General features: G+C 52.4%; 1 protein-coding gene across 3 annotated transcripts; it reads right to left on the reverse strand.

The window, feature by feature from the left end:
* Positions 1-448: 448 nt before the first annotated feature.
* Positions 449-21967, reverse strand: KLHL25 (kelch like family member 25). 3 transcript variants are annotated; one of them, XM_068143394.1, is made up of 3 exons: positions 21805-21967; positions 7255-9075; positions 449-1927 (listed from the first exon to the last, which is right to left on the reverse strand). In XM_068143394.1, the coding sequence occupies exon 2, from the start codon at positions 9056-9058 to the stop codon at positions 7289-7291; it is 1770 nt and encodes a 589-aa protein (XP_067999495.1). In that variant the 5' UTR covers positions 9059-9075; positions 21805-21967; the 3' UTR covers positions 449-1927; positions 7255-7288. The 3 variants fall into 3 exon arrangements, with proteins under 3 accessions (XP_067999495.1, XP_067999492.1, XP_067999493.1); XM_068143391.1 differs by having other exon boundaries at positions 7246-9075; XM_068143392.1 differs by lacking the exon at positions 21805-21967 and adding an exon at positions 13416-13436 and having other exon boundaries at positions 7246-9075.
* Between the last annotated feature and the right edge of the window lie 867 nt (positions 21968-22834).

Consider the following 22834-nt stretch of genomic DNA (forward strand, 5'->3'; position numbering starts at 1 on the left):
TGGGAGCTGCAGCGGCCAAGTGAAAGCAAATAGGGAAAACAGAAGTATGAATTCTTCTCCTCTTCCTCAGGAATTACTTACTGGCTGTCCCTGCAGCGTCTGGGCCAGGCCCCCTCAACCTATTTGGCAGGTGTCAGCATTGCAGAGTTCCTGAAATCATGGCACTGTCAAGCTGAGCGAGGACAGCTAGGGAGAAGGAGACACATAGGTCCTCAGGACACAAGGAACCCTGGACTTCATTCCCAGATCTACCACCAGCCTTGGACAAGACACTTGACTTTGTGCCTCAGTTTCCCAAGCGCTGAAGCAACAATAATTAGGGCTGGTTGCTTAGGAGGTTGTTTGTGAACCGCCCCACCAAGCCCCAACCCTGTTATTAGTCCTTGGCCCTGTTATTAGACCTAAATCCAACTTGCTTAAGAATGAAGCCTCCTGTGAAAAGCACACAGATGGTTTCCCAGGTCATCATTTTTATTAAAGTTCACAAACAGCTGAAGGAGAAAAAAAAACAAAACCAAAAAACAACCAAGGAACAGAAACAAAAGAGATGAGTAGAAGATGTAAATAAACATCATTCAGGGAGCACCACGGGCTGGCTGGGCACAACCTGGGCTCTCCACAGCAGCGACGGCTGCTCACTGCTCCAGGAAGACCTCTGTTGTTTGAAGCTGTGTCAAGGCCTTTCATCACATTGCATCACTCAGCTGGCCAGGCTACAGAGTAACTTAATCCAGGGACAAAAGGCAAGCCCGGAGCATCTGCAGGACCAGAGCTGCTGCAGGGGGAAGTGGGATGCTGGGGTGGTGCTGGATCGGTCGTTGGCAGTGGCCAGCCCTGGAGGAGGCTGGTCAGGAGCTGCATCCCTGAATTGACAGCAGAAATCCACATGCCTTCCTCCACAGCCTGCATGAACAGGGATCTGGGCTGACAGCTCATGCATGGATGAACCCAGCCTGCGTGGACAACCCAGGGCAGCTCCAGCCCAAGCGCTGGCAGCAATGCACAGCCAGAACCGCTGGCGGCTCTCCAAGGTGAAGCTGGGCTGTGCAGCACGGCGGCAAGGAGAGGATCCACCCCCAGCCTGCCCTGCCATGCTCCCCAAGTCCAAGGCCCCACTAGAGGCAAGGTGCCCCCTCCCAAAGCACACCTCTGCTTCTGCTCTCGTGCTAACGACACCCTCAGCCATGCCAGCACGGTGGGGAAGCTCAGCAGCCCAGCTCTGATTATCTGGGGAACATCTCGGCAGCGGTGCCGGGGCCTTGGCAGCCTGACAGAGCTGCAGAGCTCTTCCCAGCAGCTGCGTGCGAGGAGCTGCCCGGCCTGCCACCAAATCACAACCGGCTGCACCACGGAAAGGGGAAAGAAAAAATATTTGAAAGGCCCAAAGCAGTAAACCAAAGGCACCTGCCCTGCTTCACCTCGGCACACAGCGCTGCTGGCAGCCGCCCCAAGCTTTAATGTTCCACCAGACACTGCCTCTGCGGCGAGGCCGGAGGATGGGGAGAGCCAGGTGCTCCCAGTCCCTGCTCCCTTCCAAAACACACTTCCAAGTCCTCCAAGCAGCAGTTGCCAAGGGTAAGTCCACTGCCTTTAGAAATACAAACTCATCTCTCTCAGTCCCCCAGCTGAGTAACAAGAAGCAGCTAGGGGCACCCCACGCTGTGCTTGCCAAGGGATGCAGCCTCGTGCACAGCTGCCGTCTCCCCATGCCCCCAGTCCCCAGCTCCGGGCTCCTCGCCATCCTCACACAGCGGCCGGTGCCGGGGCTGGGCGGCCCCTTTGAGGTGATGCTGGTGGTGGGGACGGCTGTGCCTCCTGCTCCCGATGCCAGGAAGGGATGCAAAAGGCTCCTCGGAGTCAGGAGAGGACTCGGTCACTGTGTCAGCTCCAGCTGCAAGGACAGGGGACATGGATGTGATGCTGGCATCTGGGGAGGGAAAGAGAAAGCTCATTAGCAGGCTCGTTAGTGGCTCAGCCCACACAGGGAAGCAACAGAAAATGGGCTTCACCTTGGCAGCTGTTGGGATAACCCCCCCCCACCCTGAACTTCAGAGATGGGTGGAGGTAGAAAGCAGTTGGTTTATTTGGGGCTTGGAGTGTGCTTTGCTTTAGCAGGAGAGAGGAGAAGGAGCTGGGCAGTTCTTAGAGTACTGGGGTGTAGGGCAAAGCCAGCCAGAAAACATCCGTGGATATGACATGGGAATGAAAAGTTGAGAGAGATGGAGGTTTAGGGTTTGGGTTTTCTTTTCAGGTCAGGGAGGAGGCCCCAAGAATGGGAACAGACAAAACAAAAAGACCCTTTTTTCTCTTTTTTCTCTTTTTCCACAGGTTGCTCCAAAACCTTCCATCTGACTGACGTTTCCAAGGGGTTGATTAATCCAGTCTGGGGCCGAGCTCAGACTGCACATGTTTCCATCTGCCCAGGGTTAGGAAAAGCCTGATTTTCATCCACTTTCCTCCCCAGGCCAGCCACTCCCTTCCAACGCTGCCTGATAAACTGGCTTCAGAGACAACCAACCGCTTGGAAAGAGCAGCAGCAGCAGAATACTGCAGTCCCTGTTTATCCGGCCTCGCCATTATACACATGCAAATGGGTTTCCCGAGGAGCCGCTGAGAGAAACCAGCTGTGACTTTGTTCCAGCAATACCAGCGAGCTTGTAACAGGTTGCAAGCAAGGCAGCCAGCAGCAGGCAGGTGAGCAGCAGACTTTAGGAGCCAGGAGATTATCCCGAGGGTTGTTTTTTTTCCAGGCTGCCATTCACAGCCACATGAGGCTTGTGCACGGGAAGATGCCCAACTGCGAACAGGGCTCCCAGGATGGAATTAGGAGAGCTGCAAGGGAGCAAACCCTTGCAGTTTCTTGCAAGGTAAAAGCTGACCAAGTGCTGCTCCACGTGGAAGGGAAGCCAAGGCAGGCAAACAGCTCGTTATCTGAGCTGTAATTAATGAAATAACCAGGAAGACCCACTGAGCCGAGCCGCCGTTTGGTGTGACCGCGGTATCACGATACAGCTCCGGGCCTGGCATGCTGCCCAATTCCTTGCAGCAAGAGCTTGAGGGCCAAAGTTCAGCTTTCAGGTGCCAGAGCAGCCTCAAAACCCTGCAGCTCTGGCCCCTCAGCACCCACCCAACAGCAAGCACCAGCTGCTGGTGCCACCCCACAGCCCTCCCGGGAGCTAAACCCGACACAAAATGGGCAGTGAGCTCTTGTGTGAGTCCCAGGTAGTCCAGGTGCCTCAGCAGTGCCTGGCCACCAGGCTGTTCCCTAGGGCTCAGACTGTGAGGAGGGTCCTGCAGGAGCTGGAAGAAGGCAGTGGGAGGGGAACCCCTGGCTCCTGGCTGCTACAGGATTTGGGTCATCCCTATTTGTTTTGAGATGGGGACTCTGCACCACCCCAGGGCAGTGTTTGAGGCTCAGGAGGCAGCACAGAGGGATGCAGTGACTCTCCTCACCGTTTCTTCTTCCCTGCCTGGACCAAGCAATCTGCAGCTCTTGTCCCCAGTGACCATCCCAACCCCAGCTGAAGCCCAAGCTCATCTGTGAGTCTGCCCCATGCAAATCAGAGTGTCACACTCAGCCAGTTTGGAGATACCACTTTGAATTTGGAGACAGGCAGCTTGGGGAACCTGTTCTTGGCACAGCCGGAAGTCACCTCCTGGGTGGTGTAGAGTTGTCCCCATCAACTGTCACTTGAACAGACCACCCAGCATCATACCCCAAGCTCCTGGCTGGGCTTTGCTTGTGTTACTAAACACAGAGAGCCTTTATTAGTCAAGTGCTCAGTATTTTACTTCCCTTTTGTAATGATTCTCCTCCTTGGGGCTCCAGCACCACAGGTGGGAGGAGGCCAGGCTTTCACTTTTCATACTGCTAATCACCCCTGATCCCTGGAATTAACTGCAGGTAATAAGCACTAAATTAATGTCACAGAGCACCCCTGGCAGGGGCTCTGGGACTTCTGTGGAAAGGTGCCCTGGCTCCAGCTGGGAAGGGTGAAGGCCATGCCCTAGAGGAAGCATTTCCAGCTGATCAGTTTTATGCTTGGAGCAGGCTCCTGTTCTGTGATCAGAGTTTTTCAAGGACATACTATTTGGGTTTCAGGGCCAGCAGGAATGCAGCTCACAGCCTGACAGGTGAAAGGGCTGTTTATTTCATCAGTACAAAGAACTATTCCCTACCTTGTGATTGCCCAGGCTTTTCCACACCAGCACAGCTTCTCTGCTCTGAGGGCACCTTGAATGGTCTCTCCTGAGACTTCTCCAGTGGAGGGAGATTCCCATAGGGATTAGCATTCCCAAGGCACACTAGCAGCTGGGCATGTGCTGGCCAAGCTGCCTTCTGGGTGTCCCTACTTGAAGAAGGATCCCACAGGGACTGAAGTGGTTGTTGCAGCAAAGACCTTACATGGTGAGAGCCACAAGCCAGGATATCCCCTCGGCCAGACCTGCTGACAGGGTGGTCACAGGACCCTAGAGGCTATTACCCCAGTCCCTGAGGCCAGGTTTGGCACTGGTAGAGCCAGGACAGCCAAGGCAAGCATGTGGAAGGCAGCTGGTGTGGCGTGGGCAACGTGTGCACGTAGGAGCCATTCAGGTCTGGCCTTCACTCCCTTGGCTTGGTGCTTTGTTTAAGGAGCTGTCACGGTGGCCGAGGCTGTAACAATAACTTAACTTTTTAAAGGGGAAAAAAAACAACAAACCCAACCAAGTGTAGAAAAACGAGGTGAAGAGACACCCTGTCTGGCAGGAACTCCTGTGTATTTTAAAGCCTTCTTTTAAGCAAAGAGCAGAACCCAAGCCAAAAAAGCACAGCAAACCCTCACACAGTGACTGTTCACTGTTTGATTTGGAGGCTGGCATAGCACAGCTCTTAGTTTTCTCGTGCCAGGCTCAAGATTACAGAGTGTGTGTGTGTGGGGGGGAACAATAAAATCTCTATACAATCCCCACACAGCTGTTTATTAGGTCTGATCAACCCAAATACAGCATGGAGTTAGAAAAAAAAAGAAAGAAAAAGAAAAGGCAGGAGAGGAAAACAACATTTTTGTGTGACTTTGGAGACAGCTTTTTTTTATGAGGTGGCTGAAGAATCAGCTCCCACCTCAAAAATATTCCCTGTTCCTATTCCCAACCCTGTGGCTGCTGTGTCTGAACATCACAGCTCAACATCTGCTACCAGAGAAAATTAATTTTCAGCTCTAGGATGGCTCTTAAAGGGAGGCCCCATTGACCTGAGCTGAAAATGATGGAGTCCTCACACTCCTGGCTGCAATATTTAATAGCTGAGTGGCAGTTAATTAGATTACTGAGCCACTGTGACAGATGCTAGGCAACGCCTGAGGAGGAGAATTTGGAAAGGCCATTATCTTCCAGTGCTGGGAAAGCTCTCAGAGATCTCATTTTAACCCTTTCCCCTCTTGCCCTGCCCTCGCTCTGGTCCAATCCCTGTTAAACCCAGGTGTTTCACAAATCAAAGGCCAGCATAATACTCTGGGTGCTTTCCTGAGAAAAGCAGGTGGTCACATTGGGCAACCACCCAGCAGAGGTGCCAGGAACTCCTCCTTGGTTCCCAGCTGGCATCAAAAGAGACGATCGCTGGGAAAAGCCAGGATCTTCACCCACTGGGTGGTTCCCAGGCACACCAACCACACCAAGTGGGAAGCAGGGAAGTGAGAGGGTGTTATAGGGTTTGGGCAGCATTCCTTCTTCCCTGCATTGAGTGAAGTGTATTTTGCTTAGTCCATGGAAGAATTTCCCTCCCCACAGCTCCCACTTTCCAAACAGAACTGTAAGGGAAGCTTGTCAGTCCTGCCCCCAGACGTGAGGGTTTCCCAGCTCCATCAGCTGGCTGGGGTGGAGGCTCCCACCACTCAATCAGGGCTGTGTGTGCTGCTGACACTGTGAAACCTGCAGACTGCACTAGCAGAGGTGTTACAGACTTCCTGGGAAGATGATGCCACCCAAGTGTGGCCCATATCAATGCCTGCTTTCACAATGCAAGGTGAGAAGAGGCTTTTGGCTTTTGCCTGGCCGGCTGCATCTCAGCACAGACTGGTGAAGGCATTCAATAGCTCTGAAGTCAAACTGGTCACCAGAATGGCAACCAAGCATCCCACTGGGGAGGCAAGAGGAGGAACCAGCAGCCCTGTCCTACTGGCACTGTAACTGCACCTTCCCTGAGCAAGCAAGAAACAGAGCACTAGAGCGAGACAGGACATCAAGAGGTTCCACCAGCTTTCTGACTCTCACACCCCCCCAAACACTGATAATCACATTCTTCTGGTTACAAAACCCCTTCCCTCCCACTCAGGGCTCACACAGAAGTCTCAGAAGTTCTGATTTAACAAGCAACACTTTGGGTATGAAATAAACACCAAGACCATCAAATGCACCACGGCTGCTAAGCTTCTGCTACTCACTGAAGTGTAAGTAGAGAGCACAAGAAGAGGTCCAGGGCTTGCCAGCATCCCAAGGGTCGCTTGCCTGCATATCCATCCCCCAGACACTCAGCAGAAGTATTGAATTACTGAGACTTTTCCCAAAGCAATTCTTGCCCTCCTATCTCCCAGGACTCATGCAGGACAGGACAGGACAGGATGCAGACCATGGTGACAGCTGTGACAGCAGGCAGGGACATGTTTGACCTTCCCTACCCACCCACATGTGGAAGGGTGATGCTGGCACATCCAGCTAGCTTGAAGCAGGGGGAGAGGAGCTATGGCCTGCTTGCTACCATCTACATAGGTAAGATGTAATAAGACAAGAAACAATGGGTTTGAGCTTGAACACAGAAGATTTCACCTCAACATGAGGAGAAACTTCTTTACAGTGAGGGTGATGGAGTACTGGAATAGGCTGCCCAGAGAGGTTGTGGCACCTCCTTCTCTGGAGACTTTCAAAGCCCACCTGGATGCATTCTTGTGTGGACTGCCCTATGTGATCCTGCTCTGGCAGTGGGGTTGGACTGAAGGATCTCTTGAGGTCCCGTCCAACCTCTAATGTACTGTGATAAGACACTGGGAGGCTCACCTGGAAACAAGGGAAAGCTGAGAGCTAGCTAGACTCAAGAGCATCAGAGCTGACTGCCTCTCTCTGGTGCTGCATTCCCCCTTCATTGGTATCCTCCTCAGAAAATGTGAGCAACCCAGGACCCCTTGGCATGGTGTGTGCAGACAGCACTGAGGCTGGAGAGAGCACTGAGGCTGGACAGCAGGTTTCAGCTGAAGAGGAGAAGACCACCCTTACCTTACTGACCTGCTGGCTACAAGCCCCCGAGCCCTGCCCCTCCTCAGGACGGCAAGTGCTTCCAGGTGCTGACAAAGGCTGTGGGGATGAGCGAGTAAGGCACAGTGGTGATACAGTTCCAGGTGTCCGAGGTGGGGTCGTAGCAGTCCAGCGTTTTGCACCGCTGGGTGCCAAAGTACCCTCCCACCACGTAGAGTTTGTTGCCCGAGGCCAGGGCGTGGCAGGACATGCGCTTGGCCGTCATGTCTCCGATGCGCGTCCACTGGTCGGTCTCGCAGTCGAAGCGGTAGGCGGAGGCCGCCGTGAACTCCGTGTCCCCTCCCATGATGAAAATCTGGCTGCCCAGCACGGCGGCCGCCGTGTAGCGCCAGGGCTGCGGGCACTCGGCCTTGATGGTCCAGCGGTTCTCGGCCGGGTCGTAGCACTGCACTTTGGACACCATGTCCCGGTGAATGCTGGTGCCGCCGAAGACGAAGAGCTTCAGCCTGGCGCTCACCACCGCCGCGTTGCTCACTCCGTCTCTCAAAGGAGCCACCATGGTCCACTTGTTGGAGACGGGATCGTACTTCTCTACTTGCTTCAGGGAAACGGAGGGAGAGGCAGGGAAGACGCCGGCAACCGCGGTGTGCCCTCCGACCACATACAGGCAGTTTTCCAGCTCAGCTGAGCCATGCCCGAACCGAGCTATTAGCATGGGGGCAGCTTTGGACCACTCCTCGTGAACGGTGTCGTACACCCACACGTCCTTGGAGACCCCATTCTCAGAGCCCCTGCCTCCGGTGATGTACACTTTGCAGCCGATGGCACAGGCGCTGAACTCCTTCCGTGGGCTTGGCAGGTCTGCTTTGGGGATAATTTCCTTTGCTTTGTGATCCACTTGGTAGATCTTATCACACATGAAGGTCTGTCCTCCCAGGATCAGCAAGGTGTGCCCGGCTTTGCGAGGCCTGGCACAGGGACTGGTGACCACCCCGTCATTCTGGAGGATCTTCTTCTTGCACTGAATAGCTTCATCCAAGACGAGCTTGTTCCTTTCATCCACCATAATCAAGTCCTCACAAGCCAAGGCTTCCTTGAGGCATTCAGAAGGAAGCAAGGCCAGACGAACATTCCTCAGAAGTTCTGGGAGATAAGCCTTCCGCACATCCAGATCGTATTTCACCCACTGGATAACAGCCTTGAAGACCTTTTCTTCGTCCTCAATTTCCAGCTCATCGCTGGAGATGAGGTCCAGCAGAGTGTCCTTGGAAAGGTTGTGGAAGTCCTCACTCTTGTGAACAGTCTCGAAGTTGACCAGGCACATCCTCCAGGAGAGCTCGTAGAGCCGCCGGCACTGATGGGCGTCTGAGAGCAGCATCATGCCCAGGCAGTTGGAAGGGTGGAGGTTCTTCTCCAGGAACTCAGCTGCCGCGTCTCGGACATCGTGGAACTGCAGCATGTCTCCAGCCTCCAGGAGGGACTCGGCATTCTCCTCGTTGATAATGATCCTAGAGGAGTAAGCAAAGTCCAGCAGCAGCTCCAGCACCTCTGGGTGGAGGCTGTCATGGAAGTTCACCTCATCGTCCAGGCTCTCGCGCAGGCCGTTGCTAAACATGGCTTCGAAGTACCTGCTGGAGGCAGCCAGCACCGCTCGGTGACAGGGGAATGACCTATTTCCCGCCCAAAGGGTGACATCGGTGAACATGCAGTGCTTCCGCAGGGTGTTCAGATGGGACAAGACACAGTCTGGGTGGGAAGCTTTGTGGAAGAGCAGGATGTTCATGGAGCCGGTGCTGGTCCGGGATTTGCGGTTCTCGTGGACGCTGACTGACATGGTGACGGAGCTCTGGCCTGCGGGGAAGCAAACAGACAAACCATTACTCTCTCATTCTCGCTGATGGAAGGCACAGGGGATGTTGTGTTTGCTCTCCAGCCCTGGACCTCAAACACGAAGCACCAGGTGCCACCTCGGTGCTCCTGCTCTGGGGCTGCTCCCGCACCCTGCCTTGCAAAGCCTCTGCCTTCTGCGCCCTCTCCAGTATGTAACGCGGGCTGAGCAGGGTGGGAAGGCAGAGCGAGGTGAAGGGGGAAATTCTGCGCTTTGGTTTCAGCAACGGAGCAACAAAGTGAAGCAATCAAAACCCAAAGTTGATGGTAAATTGTCTCAACAGCCCCTGGAGGGTATTGGCAGACCGCAGCAGAGTTATTTTTCCTTCGAAAAGAGCATTCAAAGAGCAGCCTATCCAGGATAAAGGGCATGGCTCTGCTCTTGGCTCAGCAGAAATCAAGTTTGGCTGCTGCTTTTCATGAAAGATGACTGCAGGTTTAGGAAAGGCAATTGCTAGGGGTTTTATTTATGGAATATTTAGCTACCAGCACGAGCCAGAAGCTGTGAACAAATGCAACCAAACCTTTCCCTTGTGGCTGTGTTGCTAAAACTCACCAGGCACTTCATGTCAGTTAAACATTTTGCAGGACAGACTGCCCTCGGAGAGCAGGACAACAGAGACAGCTAAATTCTGCTTGTTAACAGACAGGCAGAAACAAACACAAGGCTTTTATTAGCTACTATTTCATTTAAGTGCTACCTGATACCTATCCTTGCCTGCAGAAGAAAAACCCCTTTGGACCAATCAAATCAGTGCTACCTAGATGATAAAGTCCAAGGCATTTACTCCAAAATATTTTAGCCAGCTCCATTTTGTCCCCCATGTAACTGAAGCAGGCAGACAGCTATGCACAGAGCCCTCAGCACTGATGTTGGTAGCACGACTGTCCTGAGGCTTGAAAAATGAGCCCCCAAAAGACCTGCCCCTGCTGTGGGTCCTGTGACAGCAGCCACAGGGAAGCCATCCCAGGCACTACACTAGGTGACATGAGTCAGAGACTGGCTAAAAGTGAAACTTGCAGGCAGGTAACCCACCAAATGTGGTAAAGATGGGGAAGATGACAGAGCTCAGGGTGAGTAAGAACTGCCCCAGAAGTGTTTCAGGACTTAGGGCAGGGAGAACCCTGTTTGGATGCACAGGAGCATCAGGGACTGCCACCTTCAGCTCAGCTTCCCTGCCAAGACAAGTTAGCCACCAAGAGCAGCTACAAGCAGGGGAAAGCAAGCCGAATTCATAGGGAAAAAGTGATTCTCAAGCAACCCCATCTGGCTCTGCTGCATCTTCTCTCTCATCCAACACTATTTTTCTATCTCTTTTCTTCTCCAAACCATCCTTTTGGCTTTGCAGGCTGGAGACACCAGGGCTGAAACCCCATGGCATTGCCACTGCAGGCACCTAATGGTTTGGAAATCAGTAATCAGGCACACAGACACAGCTGGGAGAGGAGCTTTGGTTGAGTTGGTTTTGTTGCCGAGTCATTGTTTTGTTAGCTTGCTCTCTGCAGCCCAGGGTTTCTCAAGGGTCCTTCTCAAGGTCTACAGCATCAGCCTCATCCTCTCCAGCCAGGCTGATCTCACCACCATTGCCCCAGCCCTGCACTGGAGGTCTTGTGGGAAGCCATGAAACGCTGAGTGAGCAGACACAGCACTCTCAGGCTGCTGGCAGGTCACAGCTTTGACCTGCCAGAGACCTGGAGCCGCAGAATCCTCCCACGCTCCATGGGTGGATGACCTCAAGAGGAGGTGGATGGCCAGATAAGCTGCTTGACTCATGCTCTGCTCACACGCTTTCCACCCCCAGCTTCTCCAGCACCTCAAAAAGAGTCCAAATTCAACAAAGACTTGTGGACACATCCCACCTTCCCCACTTGCTGCCATGAATTATTGAGGTTGGTCTTCCTGAGGCTTGACTCATTCCTCAGGGCTGTTACAGTCCAGGGAAAAGGTGTCTCTGAGCTTCTCCACACAGAAACAATAGGTGGCCCAAGCAGCTGGAACTCCTCCTTGGCCTCCAAGCCAGGCAGGAGCATTGACACTCATTTCACTCGTGACCAGAGGCCGTGCAGACACAAGGCTCCAAAACAGGAAGGAAAATGCCATTATGGAGCAGCACCGAGGGAAATGCTTTGCAACATTTACACCCAGAGCAGGGACAACACTAATTTAAGAGGTTATATGGATACCCCTGTCCAAGCTCTGCAGCGAGGAATACAAATGAAACATTTATGAGGCTGCTGAAAGCTATTGATTTAGGTTCCTGCTCCCACAACCTCAGAAACCACCCTGCCAGTGCTCCTGCTCGCTTTGCTCAAGGCTCAGGGTCAGCTATTCAATATTAACCTTTGATTTGCTTATCCACACACAAAAAAACCCCACCACCTAAAATGAAGCAATTTCTACAGGCCAGCCATGGAAACAAACAGAAAGATTGCTTGCAGGAAGGCAGCAGCGTTTTTTTTCCTGGCACATAGAAAAGCCACTGCTCAGAATGGAAGGAGCAGGTCACACATAAATTAGAAATGTCTGTAGAAAAACTGCAGCAAAGCCACTTTTTAACTATATATACAAATATAGAGACAGGCAGATATATGTATAGACAGGCACACACACATATGTATAGAAAAATCTCAGGCTTCTAACATCAAACATCTTCCCCAGGGCACTGGGTAACCAAACACTATTTTTGTCCAAGGGGCATTGAACAGCATCCAGGGAATAAATTGGTGGTTCCAGTCCAGTTCCCATTAGCTCTGCTCTTCATATTACCTTGCCCCACTACAGGCACCAACTGATCCCCAGTACAGCTGCAAGCCTGAAAGCTAAAGAGGCCACAGCCAAAGCCCCTTTCCTTGGCCTCTCCTGGAGATGGGTTGTGACACTGGATGTCACTGGACACAGATGAGTGGGGCTAGACAGAGCATTAAGCTGAAACTGAAACCGAAGCAGCCTCTGGACTCTGGTGTGCAGCCATCTCACCAGTGGGGCTTGGTTTCTAGCTTGTGGTTTATAGCAATTTCCAAACATCTTGTTTTGAGGCCTTCTAGAATCCTGCTGTAGCTGGGCACGCAGAGAAACGTGGCAGGTACTAATTCTTCCCCTCACAAACACACCCCACTGCATCTCTCAGCCTGCCGGAGAACTTGGCACCATCGCACCCAGATCAGATGAACAGACACTGCAGGCAGAAGCTATTTCAGCTGATGGGTTTCTTCCAAAATTTAGCAGCCTTCTAAGCCTCAGAAGCCTGTAACTAAAGGGATCTGCTACAGTTGTGATGATGTGCACCAGAGTATGCTTCAATGCCAGCACTGTTGAACAGGCTGGGCCCATGTCATGATCTCCTACAGGCACTTCTCAGGAGCAGAAGCATGCAGAGCAGAATTTGGCCCCTACCACATTCCTCACTCCTCTCACCCAGCTACTGAGCTAAAGAGAAAAACCAGAACCACTCAGAATGAGGAATATTTTACACAGAGAAACCTGTCAGTGCCTCCTGCCAAGCTCCCACCTGCTCTGCAAGAGCTCAGGGAGTTATCAGAGCTCCCAGCTGCATCTTCCATCAGGCTGGAAGCTATCAGCAGAACAGACATGTCAACGGGAACAGCAGAAGGCATGACCTGAACTAACTGGGGCTTGGATTTCTCCAAGCTGCAGTCATTATATTTTTTTTTGCCTTCTCCCTTGAAAAGCAGTAAGTGAAAAAATAAATATCTGCTGCATAGCCTTTCAGAAGGATCTTACTGCATGCAGAGCAGATGATAACCTGTCCTCCACATGGATGAGGGCAGAGGGGCATCAGCTTTTTGACACCTATCCAATGCTTTCTGCTGGCTAATTCTACAGAATTCCCCTGGCTGTCTGCAGCCTTTGTACAGCAGGTATAGGAAAGAGAGGGGTTTCTTTCCAGCAGTGCAAGGCAAGGGTGCTTCAGAAATCCTTCCACTCACCCACACAGGGCAGAGAGCAACCCCAAAAGAGGGTAGGAGGATTTGGCTCGGGGAGAAAAGCCCTCTTGAATCTCAGCTCATGAAGAAAACACCCCAGAAGTCTCTCTGGACAGGACAATGCTGGCAAAGAGAACAAAGGGAAAAACCAAAACCAGAGCTGGCTGAACTCCCCACCCAAATAACAGCCACAGTTCTCCTCTAATAGTGCCTCTTGCTTCCTGCAAACCATGCCCCAGCAGAACACTGTTTCTCCCATGCTGGTGGGACACCATGTTGGAACTCAGCCCTTCTGGTCTGGGTCATTTAGGAGAAGCTCAGGAAATGCTCTGTTACCTCTTGAAAAATCCAAGCAGTACCTGGAAATCAGAGACTCTGAAGCCGTATCAGACCCTGGTCCCAAATCATACAAGAACTACATATGAGGACAGCTGAGGACTATATCCAGCTAGGCCTGGGGTTCTCTCCTCCATCTTTTGCTAGCAGGCAGTCCATAAACCTCCATTTTCAATCACCATCTGCAGGGAACTGTCAGTTGAGATGCTGCTTCCTCCTGAGAGCACAATAAGAGAGAGTGAATAAGAAGTTCCCCAGTGGGATTTCAGGGGACCAAGAATAATTTCTGCTCAGGATTTATAAGTGTTCTCCCAAGACTGTGAAGGTTGGCTAAACACCAACAAAGAGCCCAAATCCCATGAACCAAAGCTGGCTCTTTCTGTTTGCCAGTCAGGCTTTCAGAGAAGCAGCAGGCAGAACATGTTTCTTTTGCCCCACTCAACCATGAACTATTTAAAGCTGTAAATAAGTAAATAAAGAAGCAGTAAAGTTCCCCACTGGCTCAGCTCAGAAGACTTGGAATAAGCTGCTCACACCATAGCAAAGATGCTGTGTGCAGTTTTGGGCTCCTCAATTCAAGAGAGGCTGGGATCTGTTGGAGAGAGTCCAACAGAGAGCTACAAGGATGATGAAGGGACTGAACATCTCTGCTGTGGAGAACGACTGAGAGACTGGAGGCTGAGAGGCTGGGAGAAGAGAAGGCTGAGAGGGGATGTGATCAATGTCTATAAATATCTGAGGGGTGGGTGTCAGGATGAAGGTGCCAGGCTCTTTGTGGTGGTGTCCAGTGACAGGACAAGGAACAACAGGGACAAGATAGAATGCAGGAGGTTTCATCTCAACATAAGGAGTATCCTTCTCTGGAGACTTTCAAAACCTTCCTGGATGCATTCCTAGGTGATCCTGCTCTGGCAGGGGGGTTGGAGTTGATGGTTTCTGGAGGTCCCTTCCAGCCCCTACCATTCAGTGATTCATTCCCAAGCAGTCAGCCATATAGGCCCTCCATGCATGGACTGCACTACAACCTAGAGCCACTCCTTCCAACCCAGTGCAGATCCACCTCAGGCAGCCAGCGATGGCTGCTCTCACAGAGAGGTGGGTGTGGAAGATTCAGTCTTATTTTCTCTGTGATTTCACAGTATCAGCCCTCTTGGGTGAAATGCCACCTTGAATTCAGTCAAAACTCAGCTTCTCCCTGAAAGCAGTGGGGTAAGTTCTCTACTCATTAGTAAGGTGCCTGCTACCTCATCCCAGCTATCTGTACCTTTCCATCTGCTGCTTAGGCCAGCAACACCACCCCAGGACAAAGTTACTGGTATAGAACCAATTTCCCTCTTTTTTAGTGCATTACAAACCTAAAGTCACCTACTATGTTATCTTCATGGGGAAAAGCTCCTTGCAAAGCTGCTTAGCAGAAAGAGCAGTGTAGCAGCACACTGTCAAATGCAGAACCCAGGTCCTGCTGCATTTCAGGTGCAATCTCCTGGCTTTGCAGACCATCAAAGGTTTGAGAAGGGGGATCTATTACATGCAGGCATCCATGCACTCACAGACACAGCTCCAGCTTCAAAAGCAGAAAAAAAACAACAGAAAACAGGAAAAGATGGTGGGGGAGGGAGACAGAAAGCAAGAAAGGCACAGGAGCAAATGTAAAGATGGTTTTCCTTGCATAACACAGTGGACTATCAGGTACACAGCTTGGAGGTGCTTGAGATGCTTGATACTAATGATGTAAAGAGTGCTTGAGATGAAAGGAGTTGAAATAGCACCTGGCACTTAGTGCAGCACTGCACTTGCTGAGCATGCAGCCTGGGCTGCTGCCAGGTGGGCATAAAAGGGCCTTCAGCACATCATCTCCCAAGCTCCCTCTCTGCTCTGTCCACACTCCCGCATGCCTGGATGCAGACTTTGCTCCCTACCACACTGAGTTCATCCCCAGCAGCTCCGGCGAATGTGGTGGTTTGCCCTCGTCAGCCAAATTTGTTCTTGCTGTCTTCAGGATGACTAAGGCAGCACAGATCTGGCTGTGATTTTGCATGCTGGAATTTAGGCAGCCTAACTCTTGTGTGAATCAGAGGGTACCTGCAGCAGGGCTGGATTTGGCCTTTCTGACAAACTCTCCTTGCTTCATCACATTTGCAAACAGGGAAGCAAAGCCGGCTGACTCCATTCCCCCTTGCACAGAGTTTCTGAGCCTGCCCCAGCCTTCCAGACTGGAAAGCATCCTTATCATTTCTTCTCATTTTCTCACTTTCTAGCCTAGCCTGTGTATCCCTAGACAGAAACCAGAGAGACCATGTGAAAGGATCCTTCTGTTGGCTTAGACAGAAACTGGGAGGTTTTCCAAGCCCAATTCTGAAGGCTCCAGGAGATCAGATTGTCTGGAGAAGGTCTGGGCACTTATCTGAACGTCAACTTGTTTACTAAAGCAAGACTGAACTCAAAAACTCACAGAATCACAGAATAAACCAGGTTGGAAAAGACCTGTGAGATCACTGAGTTCAACCTATCACCCAACACCATCTAATCAACTAACCCATGGCACCAAGTGCCTCATCCAGTCTTATTTTAAACACTTCTAAGGATGTTGACTCCACCACCTCCCTGGGCAGCACATTCCAAGGGCCATTCTCTCTTTCTGGGAAGAATTTCTTCCTCACTCCAGCCTAAACTGCAAAATTGTTTTAAAATCATAGAATTGCCAGGGTTGGAGAGGACCCCAAGGATCACCCAGCTCCAATGCCCTCTGCCACAGGCAGGGAGACCCCACACTAGATCAGGTTGCCCAGAGGCACATCCAGCCTGGCCCCAGAAACCTCCAGGGATGAGGCCTCTACCAGCACCCCCAGGCAACCCAGTGTCCCACCACCCTCACAGGGAGGAATTTCCCCCAACATCCAATCTGAATCCACCCATCTCTAGTTTCTCTTCCATTCCCCCCCGTCCCCCCATAACCCGACACCCTAAAAGTCTCTCACCTGCCCCATTTCTCCTCTTTTTCCCCTCAAATCCTAGACACCTGGGCTCTGTTGGGCTCTCCTCCCACCCCAGGTGTGGCCACTTGACCCACCCCACCCACTCCCCTTTTAATTCCCCTCCAGGAAGGGCAGCAGCCCCAAGCTGAGCCCATCTGGGCTGGAGGATCCTCCTCTCATCACTGGTGAGTCCCTGTGGTGCACACTGGGTGATGGTGGTGGTGACAACAAAGGCCGGGGGGCCTGGTGGCCCCCCGGTTAGGTAGGAAGAGTATTGATGGTCTCTCCAATATCATAGAATTGTTAGGCCTCTGAAACTTCACGAGGTGTTCAAGAGGGGATTGGGCATGGCACTTGGTGCCATGGTTTAGTAGTCATGAGGTCTTGGGTGACAGGTTGGACTTGATGATCTCTCAGGTCTTTTCCAACCTTACTGAGTCTATGAATTCCTTCTTCCCCAAGCTGCCCTATATCAGCCTGTTTGTGCCACGTGGGAAAATCTGAATGGAAGTTCCCCTCTATGGCAGTGCCATCTTCCCAGAACCACAGAATTGTGAGGGTGGAAGGGACCTCAAGGATCATCCAGTTCCAACCCCCCTGCCATGGGCAGGGACACCTCACACTACAGCAGGTTGCTCACAGCCACATCCAGCCTGGTCTTAAAAGCCTCCAGGGATGAGGCTTCCACCACCCCCTGGGCAACCTGCTCTAGTATCCCACTACTGGGGAAGAACTTCTTCCTAACATCCAATCTCAATCCACCTATCTCCAGTGCTGTTCCATTCCCCCCAGTCCCATCACTCCCTGACACCCTAAAAGGTCCCTCCCCAGCTCTCCTGCAGCCCCCCCTCCCCAGACACTGGAAGGCCACTGTCAGACCCCCTGGGAGCCTTCCTCTTTCCAGCATGAGCAACCCCAACTCTCCCAGTCTGTCCCCACCTTGCTGCAGGACTGCTTCTGAAAACAAACCAGACCAGCTGCACCCAGTATGTGTCACTGTTATTGCTATTGGTTTCATCTGTCCCCTGTGAAGATAAAATAATGCTAAAAGGACATTCACCTAAGCTGAACTTGAGGAACTGTTAACAAACACAGCTCCAAAGCATGAGCAAGGCTGGAGGATTCTCTAGCACTGCTGATACTTGTGGCTGCATGCAGGGATGATGTGTGGAGAGGTGCAAAGCCAGGGGTTCTTCAGGGCCCCGGGGCATGGGGTGAACTCAGTCCATCTATCACTGTTTCACATCCTATTCTTCCCTTCAAACCTGATCCCAAAGCCACCACAAGACCCTACTGACTGCCACTTGCCATGGAAAACAAAAGCAGTGCTGTCAAGCTGCACCAAGTAGTGAGGCTCTTGTTCTGTCTTGCAAAAGCCCTGGTAAAAGGGACAGAAGTGCCTCAAGTCTGTAAGACATGAACTAACCTGAGCCAAAGGTGACCATGTTCCACCCAAGATGAAAGCACCCACAGCAAATACACTTTGCATTCAATAGGTGCAGTTTTAGTTGCAGATCAGGTATTGGACTTGCTGCTTTTCAGCTGAGCTATTCCATAAAGCTTCTTGAGCTACCTGTGAGGTAATCAAATAAGGTTCACGTTCACCACTAAGCACGTTGGCTTTGCAGCTCCTGGGAATATCACACACTCCTACAACCACTTCCAAATGGGGATAAATAAGGCTTTGAGCCACAGTTCAGGCTCCAGACAATAGCTTTTCACTGCTATGCCTTAACCTCAGTGGATCTTTTCAGAGCCCATGATTCATTTCAGAGGCTGCTGTGGGGCTTTGTCCTCACTGCCTGCCCTCTGGCTCCACTAGTGAATAAATCCCATTCTGCCAGATCAATCACAGTCACTCTGCAAAATGAATGAGGGGCTGCAGAGGAGGCAGGCGGGTTCCCAGTCCCCTCTCCCAGATTACAGTCAAAAGGGCTCCAGAATGGAAGCCATCTACTTGATCACAGTATCTGCCCCAGCCCCATCTGGGCAGGATAAAGTCCTTTTCAAGCAAGCCAACTTGCTAATGTGCTGCAAAGGCAAAAGGCCTTTGGTGCTTCAAATGTAGAGGAGCAGAACCACATGCCACTTCCCAGGGAGAGTTTAGAAGATGAGATGTGGTCTGTGTCAAATTAATTCCAGAATAACCGCTGCAGCTGCTGACTCCAGAAAGCACATTGAGATCCTCCCACTCTCTGTGCTGTGTCTGGCCCCTGGTGCTGAGGCCAGCAGAGCTGACTGCACTGATGATGGGCAGGGTAACCAGAAGCCCTGCTATGGACGCTCACACCAAACAGGTCTGCCTGCCTGCTGCCAGGGCAGCATTTCAGTTTTGTGCTTGGCCAGTTAATGTGGAGTTTTGTTTTGTCTTCCCCACCCCCTTGACAGGCAGGAGATCTTGGTGCAACTGCCAGGTTGTTTGCAGGAGCTCATTTGCAATTCTGGCCAGAGTTCAGAGCCATGGAGATGGGAGGCCTTTATGTCTCCTGAGCCAATTAGCCCTGGATGTTGGTGCACACGGAGGACAGGGTTCCCAACTGGATGGTAAAGCACTGGCAGATACTGAAGGGCCTGGGACTGCAAGGCAGAACACTGCTCATTGCCCTCTGGCTCTGGGCAGAAGGACCAATGTGACACTGATCTCTGATCTTTTCCTTTCAGTACTAACACAGCACCAAATCACACACTCAGCCTGCAAGCTGTGGACCAGCATGGGAGCACTGCAGCAGGCCAGGCTATCCAGGGCATCTCTGCGTGCATCAGAAGCAAACCAGAGCAATCGCCAGTGTGCTACAGTAATGAATTTGCCTTGCCACAGCCTGACAGGCTGTCATATAAAACTGGAAGGCTTTGCAAAGTCTGATGGTCAGCAAGCAGAGAGTGGTTATAGGGCATGCAATGTTCCCAGGCTTGAGCAATGAGAGAGGAAGACAGAGTAGCCTGTACTGGCTGGAGTGCACTGCGGGGATATGAAGTTGATCAGCAAAGGCAGACAGATGTGATGCTGGTTAAAGGTCAGGCCAGGGGGCTTGGGGTGGCTTGTTACAGCTAAATGCTTCCTAGCCAGCATTCTTGCAGCCACTGTTTTAAGCAATGCCAGTGACATTCACTGCAATTCAATTACAGTCTATAAAAGACAGGAGTAAATCTACTCCTCAGCTCGAGTGCTGACACTGCTTCTTCAAACCTGCCCCTTCCCCAGTCCCCAAGTGTCAGCTGCCGTCACAGCCGTGGACACCCCGGGCCAGCTCTGCCTGTCCTGCTCCACCTACTCACACCCAAGGCCGAGACACTGCTCAACCCTCTTTTGTAATGCTGCCACTTCCCTCCCTGCCTTGCAACGTGCTGCCCATCCTCTTCCACCTCCACAGGTGGCCACATCCTGCCCTTCCTGTTTCACTCATCTACCATCTAAACATTGCCTAAAACCTCCTCTGTCTGTTAAGAAGGACCTGAGCTTCTGCATGCTTTGGGGAGTGGCTGGTTACCATTGTAGGGACAAAAATGCTATCATCGTTCACAGAGACACGTAGATCAGCACACACTCCTTGTCCCCATCCAGGACCGTGTCCAGGACTGCCTCCACTGCTGGAGGGACCACGTTTGGAGTGCGCAGCATGCAGCACCTTGTCGTCTGTTCCCAAGCTGTCTGCCTTCACAAATTTCATTTGCCTAACCCCTTAAGTCAACCCATTTTCAGCTGGCCTTATCTCCTCTCCCAAACCACATCTGAGACACCATCCTTACTGCTTGTGTTACCTGAAGCTGCCCCAAGCACAGCATGGGAGGCTACCACAGGGCACACTTCACACAGGTACCAAAGCAGAAGGACTTCTGGTAACAATCCTCAAATGCTTGAAAAAATGAACACAGAAGGGATAGGAAATTTAAGTTCCTAGTGCTGAAGCTGCTTACAGTCTCCTGCCTCCATGCCATGGTGTGACTAATTTGCTTCTGCAGCAAATACCACTCTGGTTTTACTCCTGAGAATCTTGTGCTTACCCCACTGCTGCTTCTCACTGCAGGGTAAACTTCCACCTATGCCTTCTGCTCAAGTGCTTTACTCAATAGAGCCTTATCACAGAGATAAACCAGAGCAGATGGTTAGGGCTTAAGAAACAAAGGAGGCAAAATATGTCTTCAGGTAAGATTTAATCTGAAGCAGCAAACAGGACAAGGAAAACAGAGAGGCCCCAGAAAGGGTCCCACCTCACTAAGGACTCAGACCCTCTGAGAGATGGACAGAGAGAACGTACTGAGAGGTCAGACCTGTTTTACACCTACTCTGAAAGGACACTATCACCAGAGCAGCAATTGATGACACAGCTTAAGAGTAGCAGCTGGCCACAACCAGAAACATGCTGGGTGTTCTACAAACAACTTAAGTTGCCCCTAAAGTAACTTAAAAACAAAACAAAAACAACCAAATGTCACAAGACACAGGAAGGAAGGAAGGAGAAAGCAAGGGAAGTTGCCAAAGTATAAAGGTTAGAAAATTGCTTGTTCTTCCAGTGGTTCTAGATCTGTCCTGGACAGAAAGAAGTACACTTGAAAGAAGACTACAGAAGCTGTGTGGCCCATGGCATCTGACCAAAGAAGTCACTCCTGCAGTTCACAAGTAGACGACGCACTGAGACTGCCAGGGAAGGCAAGCAGAAAGCAATCAGGAAGCTGGGGCTCTCCATACCAACAGCATGAAACACTGAGCTGTCTGCTTAGGAAGGGCTGAGGACAGCAGCTTTTGCAAGCAGATCTGGCTAGTTGAGGACCCCCCACACCAACCACCACAAATGCCAACTGGATGGATGAAAAAAAGCGAAGGAAAAAGCCCAACAAACAAGTACTGAACAGGCTTTTAACTTTGACACAAAGGGGCCTGTGAGGACAGCAAGAGGGATGGAGAACTCATTTCTTCCCCTCTGTCAGCTCAGCTCAGCTCAGGCATTCAAAGCGACCTTGCTCACTTCTCCAGACAGGGTGACTGGAACCGATTTCATCATAGAAGTCCATGGCAGCTGCATCACTCAGACCGCGGTTCTTAGATAAAAGGACGGGAGAAGGGGGAAATAACTAACTAAATAAAGCAATGGTTTACTTTCCTGATCAAGAAATCAATAGCAGGGCTTTTCAAGCTATAGAAAAGCTCTTCACCTCCACAAACACTTCACTGCCAGCTTTCTACACCTGTGAAACCTGCCTGTGAAACCCGATGCTCGGAAATCGCCTCCGGGCTGGTAACTGGCTCCAGGGCCAGCCCCGGGCCGGTAACCGGGGCGGCACGCAGGGTGCCCTGCCGCCGGGGACAGATCTGCCCCCGGGCCGGCCTGTCCTCGCCCTCCCCTGAACCCCAGCCAAAGCCAACCTGGCCTTAGGAAGAGGGGCCAGAGCCGGATTTGGAAGCGGCGTCTTGAGCCCAAAGCTTGGGAGAAGCACTCACCGTCTGTCTCCGTGCCCGGCCAAGCCGAAACCTCAGGCAGCCCCGACAGCCCGCGGCCCCGCAGGGCGCCCGGCGGGGAGGAGGGAGAGCGGCGGCGGAGCAACGGCGGGGTGGATCTCGGCCCACGCGTGGAGCGATGCGCGGCCCGGCGCGGCCCGGCGCGCTCCCGGGGTACAGAGTAAGCCGCGGGTGGAACCGGCCTCGCGTGGGACCTCGGGGGCGGGGCCGGCTCCCGACGCCGCCGCCACTCAGCGAGCGCCGAGGTCGTGACGCGCCGCTCCGCCTCCCCCCCTGCAGAGCCGAGCATGGGACGGGCGGGCGCAAGCGGTGAGAATTGACCAATAGAAGCACAGGAAGGCGGGTGGGGGCGGGACTAGACTGACTCGGTTCTTCATGGGTCCTAAAGACCTCCCTCGTGTATTACAGCCCTGCCGAGCGGCTCCGCGCTGCCCTCTGCTCCCCCCGCGGGGGTGTTGCAGCCCCCACGGCACCTGGTTTGGCATTTGCCGGAGGGACTGCAGGGTGCTGGCCCCTGGCACTCCACTGCATAACTGCCGGGACTGCCCTTCGGCCTCTTGTGGAGCCAGCCGTGACATCCCCCGGCAGAAACCCTTCCCTTCTGACCCGGCCTTTGCCCCCCTGAGCCAGAGCCCTGCTGGGTCCTGCCTGGCGGCCCCGGTGTTCCTGGGGGTGGGACCGGGCTCTCAGCCCGTCGTGTTCAGCAGGATGGCCACCTCCCGGTGTGTTGCCCTTGCGCGACTCTCACACCTGCAGCCCGAGCCCGCAGCAGGACGGTGAAGGTCAACACAGCTCTGCTAAAGTTTGGGCAGATTTCTGAAGTCTCCGACCCCAGCTCGGCAGAATTTCAGGACGTAGGGAACGTGAAAGTGAACAAACTCCCACGGGGTCCCTTTGTCTGTAAGGACTTGCAGAAGGCTTGGTATCAGCTGGGAGTCTTGCTGAGCTCTGTGTCCAGACAACCAGTCTGTCTCTGCCTTCGTCTTTAGCAAAAACTGGGGGCGGAATGGGG

This window comes from Melanerpes formicivorus, unplaced genomic scaffold (assembly GCF_026170545.1).
Source record: "Melanerpes formicivorus ecotype bairdi unplaced genomic scaffold, bMelFor1.0.p_v2 SCAF_10, whole genome shotgun sequence".
NCBI classification, from domain to species: Eukaryota; Metazoa; Chordata; class Aves; order Piciformes; family Picidae; genus Melanerpes; species Melanerpes formicivorus.